Source organism: Musa acuminata, chromosome BXJ3-7 (genome assembly GCF_036884655.1).
Source record: "Musa acuminata AAA Group cultivar baxijiao chromosome BXJ3-7, Cavendish_Baxijiao_AAA, whole genome shotgun sequence".
Taxonomy (NCBI): Eukaryota; Viridiplantae; Streptophyta; class Magnoliopsida; order Zingiberales; family Musaceae; genus Musa; species Musa acuminata.
In genome coordinates this window covers 38,286,100-38,297,616 of record NC_088355.1, presented here as the reverse complement: position 1 = coordinate 38,297,616, position 11,517 = coordinate 38,286,100, and the positions used below count along the sequence as shown (strand labels likewise).

Genomic DNA, 11,517 nt, shown 5'->3' with positions numbered 1-11,517 from the left:
GACTTTGAGGAGTACTAAGTTGGTTTGAGGATTATGTTGTTTATATGTCACAATTTCATTAGATTAGATTATTCCCGGAACAAAGTCGCTATATTTCTCCACGAGTCCACGTAAAGACGTGCTCAAGTAGAAGACTAACCTCATATGCATGCCATTATTTGGGGGCAAAAGAAGTAGAGGAGTCGAACTTTTCTTCTTGCTACCATAATTTCGTTTTCCAACTCAGGCTGTCACCACAACGTTAATTCCATTCCAATTGGTTGAGATATAAACATAAATAAATAATATATATATATATATATATATATATATATATATATATATATATATATATATATATATATATATATATATATATATATAACACGAAACTTTGTCGTCGGTTTCAACCCATGGGGGCCGATCGGCCACGGGCCCCGACAGGCGAAACGCCTCGACGAGGGCCGGAAAAGGGAACGGGGAGAACGATGGGGATCGGCTCCGCGGCCAAGCGCCTCGACAACACCGTCGCCCGGAGGGGAGCGCGACTCTATCTAAACCCCGATTGCTCGTGGCCAGAAGCTGAGGTACGGAGCTCATCCCTTCCTTGTCAACTAGGGTTGCTTTCTCGATCGTGATCGGAATTGGGTGTGGGTTTCTTCTTCTTTTGGGTGCAAATCTTGGTTTCCCGTGGATGAAATTGCACTTCTCCGCCTTGATCTTTTCGAATCATCGACGGTCCAGTGGGCTTTGGACCCCCCTCTCTCTCTCTCTCTCGCGCGCGCGCGCTCGCCCCATAGGAAGTTTGAGATTTAAGTTTCTTGCAGCGGCCAGTTTTGTCTTCTCGTCATTCCTTTACCTGCCTTTGCACTTATGCCTTTTCTCTCTCTCTCTCTCTCTCTCTTCTCTCACTCTCTTTTACATGTTAAAGAAACCCATTAAAAATACTAGCAAATGTAATCATAAACATGAAATTGAAAACAAATTAAATCAGAAAATAGAAAATAATACGAGTTATCATAAAAAGTGGTTCGAAGAACACCATAAATGTAATCTCATAAACACGAAATTGAAAACAAATGAAATCAGAAAATATAAAATAATACGAGTTATCATAAAAAGTGGTTCAAAGAATGGTAGTAAATGTAATCATAAACACGAAATCGAAAACAAATGAAATCAGAAAATAGAAAATAATATGAGTTATTAAAAGTATTTTTTTTCGCTAGAGGAAGGGCTTGAACCTTCGACCTTGTGGTTAACAGCCACACGCTCTAACCATCTGAGCTATTCCAGCTCTACATATTAGATTGATAAGATCCAATTGGAGTTTCTTTGTACTAATTCTAGATTAATGTTGTATTTATGTTGAAGTCAGCTCATGGGTTATCCGATTGCAGCTATGCAGATGCCGGCTTCATGAAATAATTTTTATGTTTGGCCCTTTTTTAGATTATGGAAGGAATAGTGACGCACATAATAGATCAGCAGTGATGCACAGTGTGAACATGGAATCGGTAGGGCTCGAACGAATACAGTAATGGCACAAACAGTGTCTCTTGACTTGACTCACGCGTTGACGGTCGCTACCAGCAAACCAAAGCTCGCGCTTGATGTTCACATTACTTGACTTGACTCGCACGTCACGACAATTAGAGTTGTGCGGCAGGACAACGACGTGGGTGTGGTTGACTTGGTCCGAGTCATTAGCTACAGAGTATGGAGTCATTTCAGGTAACTATCGTGTGCATATGGGTCAGTATATTAGACAGCAAGTAGAAACGTGATTCGATGGATCTCGTGATTCAAACGTTGTAGGATCCATCCGGTCTGCTCGTTATTTTGTCTTTGCGTCGGACCAAGTCCATGCTTGTTCGTATCAACCAACAGAAGCTCCCAGCTGTGACCCTGTCAAATACATATAGTAGTTAATTAATTATAGATATATAACTATATCGATCCATGTCCACATACATTACAAGCTGAACCAGAAGTTGGGAGGGCGAGAAAGAGAGAGAGAGAGAGAGAGAATGGTTGCTAAGAGAGTGCTGCTGTTTCAGATAGCAGCGACCTTGTTGTTAGCATCAGCTGTTGCAGCAGCAGCAGCAGCAATATCGAAGACAGGATGCCTGAGCAAGTGCGGCGAAGTCGACATCCCCTACCCGTTCGGCATCGGGACCAACTGCTCCATGGAAGGCTTCAACATCACTTGCAATGACACCACCGATCCTTCAAAACCTTTCATAGGTGTAGGAAACATCGAAATCCTCAACATCTCCTTGGTTGTTCACGAGTTAACCGTGCGTATCTACATGGCTAAGTGGTGTTACAGCGAATCTGTTTGGAGCGCAGACGCAACCCTGAGCCCCGCATATATGTACTCCGCCACCCGCAACAAGTTCACCGTCGTCGGCTGCTCCACTCTGGCCTACATCGGCGGAGGGAACAGTGATACTGTCTCTTATACTAGCGGATGTGTATCCATCTGCCACGAAGAAGGCAGTGTTTCTCAGGGACCGAGTTGCGATGGTTTGGGTTGCTGCCAAACTTCCATACCCACGGGGCTCAACGTTTCTAATTTCTACTTCGACCCTAACTTCAACAACAGCAGTGTACAAAGCTTCAGTCCCTGTAGCTATGCCTTCTTGGCCGATCAAGATTGGTTCCGCTTCAATAAATCCACCCTCTCCCCTAATTTCGGCAACAAGACCAATTACCTGGTTCCTGTGGTGCTAGACTGGGCGATACGCAACCAGTCGTCGTGCCGGGATGCCAAAGCTCACCCAGACAACTACGCCTGCCGCGGTGGTAACACCACATGCGTCGACTCCACCAATGGCCCCGGGTACTTATGCAAGTGTTCCCAAGGATACACAGGCAATCCCTATATCGAGGGTGGATGCCAAGGTACTCCCCGCCCATCTCTTCCCAAATGCTCGACTACACCTTCCTTCCATTTCTGATGGTCGAATCAACGCAGATATCGATGAGTGCAAACTTCCTCATGAGTATCCATGCTTCGGAGATTGCAGGAATATACCAGGAGACTACCACTGCTCATGCCCTCCTGGCACGCATGGTAATGCCAGCAAAGACAATTGTACCGACATCTCATCCAAATTTCCACTACCGTCACGGCTGGCAGTAGGTAAAACCTCCGCCTTTCTTGCTTAGTATCTCCACACCTTTGCGTCCTACTAGCCTCGCACTTGCCTACCAATACTTCTCCTTTGTCGAACACAATATCCTCGTTAGACAATAACTGTGATAGATCCCAGCGATTGTAGATGTAGAACTTTAGCTTTATCAAAAAGACCCACTCATTGGTTTTATATATATTTTTCTAATGAATTATATAAGCACCTTTCCAATTATATATTTTTGTTTGGTATGTTCATCGCATCATTCACAGTAGCTTTGCGTTTAACATTTAGCTGTAAAGATGGTTTTGATTACATGAATATAAAATCTGAAGCGACCGAGTCTTTGCTTCTGAAGAGGTCATAGATGAGAAAAGTATAAATATTTAGAATTCCACAAACATGGTAGAATTGGTGTCTCTAGAAAGCGACATATTATTGTCCCTCTTCGACTTCTCCAATTCTCCAGTTGTCATGACAACGCTACAATTATAACAGAATTGATGAAAAATACTTTTCGTCCTTTAAGCTAATATTTGCAACTCATACATGCTGTGCAGGTTTCAGCGTGATCGTTGTAATATTAGTCGCTCTCCTTTCTTGCGTAATCATAAGCACCCAAAAGACGAAACACAAAAGAGAACGAGACATTTTCTTCAGGAAAAATGGGGGCTTCAAGTTATACGAAGAAATCCTATCCAAAGAGGTGGACACCGTTCAAGTATTCACCGTGGAGGAGCTACAACGAGCCACAGACAACTTCGCCGACAAAAGAGTCATCGGCTGCGGCGGGTACGGCATGGTGTACCGGGGAATCTTGGACAACCAACGAACGGTGGCGATAAAGAAGTCGAAGAAGGTCGACGAGCGACAGAAGGACGAGTTCGTCAACGAGATCATCGTTCTTTCTCAGATCAACCACCGGCATATAGTAAGGCTACTGGGCTGTTGCTTGGAGCTGGATGTTCCCATGCTGGTCTACGAGTACATCTCCAACGGCAGCCTGTTCGACGTGCTCCATCCTGAGCACTACACCTCACCCCTCCCCTTGCAAGCTCGCCTAACGATCGCTGAGCAGGCCGCGGAAGCGCTCGCCTACTTGCACTCGGCGACCAACCGGTCCATCATTCACGGGGACGTCAAGTCCCTCAACATACTACTGGACGGCGACCTCTCCGCCAAAGTGTCCGACTTCGGAGCGTCTCAGCTCGTCCCCATGGACGAAGACGAGTTCATCGTGTTCGTGCAGGGAACGTTAGGTTACTTGGACCCCGAGTGCATGCAGACCCGCCGGCTGACGGATAGAAGCGACGTGTACAGCTTCGGGGTCGTCCTCCTGGAGCTGATCACAGGCAAGAAGGCGATCTACGCCGACGATGCTTCGGAAAAGAGGAGCCTGGCGACAAGTTTCCTCGTGTTGATGAAGGAGCAGAGGCTGAGGGACATACTGGATAACAAATTGATCGGGGAAGGGGGAGAGCAGTTGCTGGGGGAGGTTGCGGTCATTGCCAAGGAGTGCCTGAGCGTGAAGGGAGAAGAGCGGCCCTCCATGAAGGAAGTAGCAGAGCGACTGCATTCATTGAGAAGGTTCAGGCTGCAACCGAGGGAGGAATATGATCCGGGAGAGATCGAAATGGTAAAAGCTGAAGAGACAAGAAGATGCACGGAGACGGATACCAGCGGTTATCATATCCTGGATAGCAGCATGCTGCTGAACAACGTCGACGCCGGGAGATGACGGAGTTGCCTCCTCCATCTCCTCCTCCAAGCCATAGATATTGTTACATTACAATACGTCGTGTGGTACCAATAGATCTTTGCAGAGTGAACTCGATGATTTTTATGTGATGATTATAATCCTTAGCAATTTCGCCCCTTGGAAAGTCGGATGCATAGATCATTTGATAGGATTTGTCTTTTAGCATATTTATTACATTAGTGAAAAAATGATCAATCTGTAAGACATTAAATATAGAAAACAAATGGTTACATCCATAAGATAAAAGGGAAGGAACACTGTTTTCTCCATCAGCACAGAGATAAAAGAGACAAAACACTGTTTTGTGGAGGTTTAATTCAAAATATCCCTACTTGACATGATTGTTAAATTATTTTGAGTGATTTTCCTTAAAAAGATCATCTTTTTCTTTATTTTTCCCAAAGGAGACATTGTTTTCATTTTTTTCAAATAATACCCCTTAATTCAAAGAATATCGAAAATATCCATCGTCAACCAAAATGATTTTTTTTTCACTAATTTTTTCATAAGTTGTGAACCATAGTTTTTTCATTTGGTTCATTTATATTTGTTTTTTCAATAACATTATAGTATCTTTATTTATATACTAAAAATACTATAAAATTATTAAAAAATACTATAAGTGACATCAAGTTATGGCTCTTTCATTCTCATGCAATAACAAAGAACTACCTATTAGTAAAATTGATATATTTATTTTATATATTAAAATAACTTATTTTAATATTTCCAATATATGTTAAGCATATTATTTTAACTTGTTTTAAGATTATTTTGCATTACAAATATGATCATAACAAAGAAAGTAAATATTAATGGGAGAAATATTTACTTCAACATAATGATCACTATAGTCGAAATTGAACCGCGATCAATAATTCAATGACATTGATGTTAGTATAATAAAAAATTTTAAAAAATATACTGTACATATCATAGTATATTTTCTCAGGTTAAAGCTATTATGAAAAGCCCACCGAGCTATAGTAATTAAGGATAGTTATTGTTTATTTAAAACTTATGCTTTCTATCTCAGAGCTAATTAGAGCGTTGGAAGGATCACGTCGAGAAACCCATCTGACCTCAATTTTCATATAAGTTAGTTATCGACCAAATGCCTGAGCCCCCCATTCGATCATATCAGATTTTTTTGTTCATATGGACTCAAACCAAGTCGAGCTAATATGGACATCACTGATATCCATCATATTATTTTGGTACAAGAAAGATGGCATATAACACATGAATGTCACTATACCGACTCACTCAATAAGTGCTCGAGCAAGACCACTTTGCCATCGACCTATAGCATCTTCACCCATGATGAACAACATCCAACATTTGTTGCCTTTGACACTTCTACCTCAATACTAACCTTGATATAATATTAGCGATTATTCAATGACTCTGAACTCTCTATATCGATGGGGACCTTGACCCACTTAGTGGTTCTGACCAAGGTCTTCATGGACCTCACATAGAAGATTCAGACACTACTAATTGTGATGATGTACCTTGTCGACTCCCTCCTTTCTCAACTAGTTTAATCTATAGTTGCCCAAAACCTACAAAAGTTGGCCACTCCCCTGACGCCTGCTAAGATTCCTTAGTCAGTCCTCATACTAGTTACCCTAGAGAGTCAATAATCAATTGATTATCCAACGAATAGGGCACCTCAATCTCCCACTAATGAATTCAGTAGCCTGCATCATCAACAATCTATAGTGTATAAGTCCGAGGCCTAATATGCAATTCCGCCAAGTACACCATTAGCACATAGTTATAGTAAATGGATTTTCATCTTGAAGATATGCTTTAGGAGTTTCATATGATGAAGGAGGGAGACTTAACCGATTTCACCTTGAGAAATCCTTATTCATCTAGAAGACCCAATCCCAATGAGCTTCCAACTACCAACTCTTGAGGTGTTCGAAAGGATGCTATACGACATGTCAGATGTACTAATGTGTCATGCCTTCCCTATGATGCTATGGGACACAACTTGGGAGTGGTACACACACCTTAAATCGTTCTCAATAAGCTCCTTCACTCAACTGGTAAAGAAGTTTGGAAAATACTTTGTCAAGAATGTACGCCCTTGGTGCTCGACTACCATCCTCTTGACAATCCGAATGTTGGAGGGTGAGTCCCTAGTAGAAAGCACCTTACCAACAAAGTATCTCAACCAAGAGCCAACCTAACTACTATCAACATGCCACCAACAAAAGTATTCCTCTAGATTAAAGAGAAGGGAATGTTACAAGACCCTCATCCAATTAGGTCATCGCCCAATAGAAGAGACATGTCTAAATATTATAGATTCTACTAAGATTAAGACCTTGACACCGAAGATTATCTCAATCTAAAGGAGTTGATTAAGGAGCTCATTCGATAAGGGCACCTTAGACGTTTCATCTTAAGGAATCGAAAACAATCTCTATGGCTAGAGGAGCTAATGGAAAGACAAATCGATACCATCGTTGGGTGGCTCACTTAGGGGGACAACTCTTGGGTGATAAGGCCTCCCCCCAAGTTAATATCGAGAAGTGCTAGAGAAGGAAAGCGATTTAGAGACAACATTCGAGGAAGAGGAAGTGCTAAAGAATGAGCATCTCGACCCCAATTATGATGATGCCCTAGTCATCTCTATCAAGATAATCAATACTTTGGTCAAAAGGGTCATGATCAACTTAGGTAGCTCTGCTAACATCCTATATTATAACACCTTTCAAAAGTTAGGGCACACCAGTAATGAACTTACCTCGATTGCTTCCTCTCTCATGGGGTTCCGAGGTGACTCAATCTAATCTCTTAGTACTATCAACCTCCATATGACCATCGACATGGAGCCCAATTTTAAGATGATGATGACCAAATTCGTGGTAGTCGATATTCCTTCTACATAGAACACCATTATGATAATCGACTAAGTTAATCGCTGAATAAGTTTTGGACAATGCTGTCAACTTAGTACTTGTTAATAAAGTTCTAACGAGGTTGAGAATCTAGGTGCTGAGGAGCAATTCAAAAGAGTCATGTTAGTGCTATCTAATGGTGGTCTCCCTTCCCATGATGACTCATCTTGAGATACCACTACTTGACCCTTGAGAGATTGTAAAGCTTGCACCTCACCCTAAGCCGATCAAACCCCTTATCAAAGTACCTCGCGATCGAGCTAGACTTGATCATATAATCAAAATCAAGGTGGTGCTTTATGAAGCTAGAAGGGTTGAACTCATCAACTTCCTCTAGACAAATGCTAAATTCTTCGCAAGGTCACCAAAGGACATGCTCGGGATCTACCCAAGTATAGTCCAACATCATCTGAACATCTAAGTAGAAGCCCAACCTTAAAGTAAATGCCTCAAAAATTTGCCCTTGATCGCCAACAAGCCATCAACACCGAGGGAGACAAACTATTTGGTACTACTTTTATTTCTCAATGACTTGTAAATGTTGGGTTTGTTTAGTTAATGAAAACTAGCATATGTGTCTCAATCACACCAATCCAAATAAGACATGCCTGAAGGGTAGTTATCCTCTTCCTAAGATTAACCAATTAGTGGATGCTACCTTAGGTCACGTGTTGTTAATATTCATGGATACTTTTATGGGGTTAAGGTTTATTTTAGCTCTTGTGGTTTTGGTCATGGACCACTTAAGCCCTTATGATTTACTTATATCTAAAATAACATATATATTTTAAAAAACATAGTATATAAGTCCCTCCAATCAAATCTGAGTTAATAGACATTAGAGTCTGCTTACGTAGAATATTGATTCATAATAAACTATTAATATAATTATACGTGTAATTTAAATTTTAAAAAGAATTAAGGTCCATTTTAGCCCTTGTAGTTTTTACCATGGATCACTTAAGCCCTTATGGTTTACTCGTGTCTAAAATATGCCAGTCATAAGTGCCTTGCAAGCTAATGTGACATGATATACACTCTTTTTGTTTATTATATTATTTATAATTTTATTACTTTATTTTACATACTACATATATTATGATGTTCGTGGATTTGTACAATAGGAATTGGATCATAATGAGATCATGATAATGATATCGATTCACCTTTAAGCACAGACCCTGAATAATCTCAATCATAGGTCACTCGAGAGGCACATCGAGATAACTAGATAGGCTGGTGTATCATATACTCATCCATATGATAGAGGTGACTGGTCTCATAGTTGCTTATGTGGGAATACTAGGGATCCCGCGCAGGTGCTTATTGGAGAATTAGTTCATTTATTGATATGCTCATGTAATATTGGATGGTTGATGATAACTCATTGTCAAACAACGATTCTGTCGTCCTAGTGGTATATCTGGTCCTTAGACTGGAGATACCAAGGATGTCTTGTATGAGTATTCCACTCTTTGGAACTAGACTTATAGACCTAAAAGTTCTAGATCTAGCACATCCGGTCATCGAGAGTGATAGCTAACCTTATGAAGGCTATTGAGTGTCGATAGAGGATCATCCACTCTCGATGTTATGGGAGGAATATCAAATATATTCTTGCTCAGGCAAATCTCTAGCTAGGGTCATGGAGATTGAGAGAGAAAAAATCCGATTAGAGCGTGACTCGAGTAGAAACCATATGGATACGATAATACCATGCTTGGTATATGATCTCTGAAATATTAAATGGATGAACTATATATACATAGTAAATAAGAACATACAGGTCTAATGAATTGGATTCCCCTGTATCATTTGGGGACTAGACGTAGTAGCATAGTATGTTTGTAATTGATGAGTCAAGTGAATTATTATTAAGATAATAACGCACTGAGCCAGAAGGAGTTATGATAGGAATGACTCATGACCAACTTAATATTGCCCTAAAGGGTTACACACATATGGTAAGTGTTGCAACGAGTAGAGGTTCAGATATGAGATATCCGCTAGAGCCTCTATCTTATTGGATATCTAGTAAACCCCTGAATTATTGGATCCTATGGATGAGATCCAATAAGAGCCAATGAGAGATTATTGGATAGAGATCTACTAATCTAAAATGCTTAGGTAATTGGATGGAGATTCAGTACTTGATAAGACATGATCCATTATGGTTAAGCTGACAAAGGGTCTCTATAAATATGAAAGAACCAAAGGGCTATAGGTCATACCTCTTTTGGCTGCTACCTCCTATTCTCCTCTCTCCCTCTCCTCTTCAACTTGTAGCCCCTATTTGGGATGCGTGGATAGCAAGAAGGGCCGCTCCCTTCTTGATTGCATGGTGCGCGTAGTGAGGAGATTTAAGCAACGATTTATGGAACATTTTCGTAGCCCTTGCCATGTAGATCACCGCTAGAAAGGAGAACAATTGACTTCCTTCATCCTCTCTCACATATCTATAGGAATTTAGAGATATACGATCTTCTTAGATAATACAATCTTCTTATACACGTAGTTTTTTGATTTTATGGGTTTTTGCACTCCAATCTATGAACAACGACAATAGACTAATTTTTTTATATGAAAATCTAGGATTTTTATTTTCTATTCTTCTATTGTATATATGATGTCGATCAAGATTTTCCAACAGTGGTATCAGAGCTAGGTTGTTTATGCAAAAAATTAGTTTTTAAACTACATATATTATGTTCAATCGTGTATAATTATTTTTGTACAATTGCTATGATTTTTGTTGCAGTTTTAAGATTAGGGCTGCACATCTTCTCCTTGCTAAAAGGTGTTCTAGATTAATATTTTGTTACTAAAATTATTAATGCAAAACAAGGGACATTGGGTAGCAATTGTTGTTGCCCTACAATTTTGGCCGAAGGCTGCTTGTAGCCTTGGCCGAGAGCATAGCTTGCTACTCTTGGCCTAGCCAAAAGTAGCAATATCGAGAGCAGCAAGAGTGCTCTCGACCTACAGCATGGCAACCCCTACAGCTAGGTTTCCTAGTTGCAAGGGGCACTTATGGTGGCTAGCGTTATTTGTAACCATAACTCTTAACTGCTTGGGGCAAGTTGGCGGCTAGGGTTTTTTGGTCGCCCATGCTCACCCTACAACCAGAGTTTCCTAGCTATATAGCTAATCTTAGGGCCCAAGGATCCATGGCCGCCCAAAGCTATCTTACGACCAAGGTTTCCTAGTCGCATGGGGCACCTTAGAGTAGGGTACCCCAAAAGGGCTACAAAATGATTAATTAAAAGAATTAATTAATTAATTAATTAATTAATTATTATCTAGTAGTCATATATAATTATATATACATATGATGTGTGATGTAGATAGATGATCATGGACCGTATGATGTGATGTATGTGTGTATTATGATTATTATTATTAGGGCCTGTGAGCATATACTTTTTCTCATTTATTGTTGGGCTTATATGCTTGTGATTATATTGTAATTACATGAGGAGACGTAGCGGAATCGTGGAGGTGATAATGGGACCCATAAGGTTGAGACGGACGATCGCGATGCTTAAAAATGCACCGAGATGCTAAAGGAACCAACGAGGACGAGATGGACGATCACAAGACATGAAGATGCGCCGAAGCACATATAGATCATGATATAAGTGATTGAGCCTACTGGCTCGGGCTTGATCACATTAGATTTTCAACTTCAACTTTAAATGATTTGAACACATCCAAAGATTAAAAA

At 40.6% G+C, this 11,517-nt stretch overlaps 1 protein-coding gene across 1 annotated transcript; it reads left to right on the top strand.

Annotated features, from left to right (window-relative positions):
- Positions 1-384: 384 nt before the first annotated feature.
- On the top strand, positions 385-5,002 carry LOC103992975 (wall-associated receptor kinase 5). Its single transcript, XM_009412905.3, has 4 exons — positions 385-566; positions 2,040-2,886; positions 2,960-3,127; positions 3,680-5,002. The coding sequence occupies exons 1-4, from the start codon at positions 393-395 to the stop codon at positions 4,855-4,857; spliced, it is 2,367 nt and encodes a 788-aa protein (XP_009411180.3). The 5' UTR covers positions 385-392; the 3' UTR covers positions 4,858-5,002.
- Positions 5,003-11,517: the final 6,515 nt, after the last annotated feature.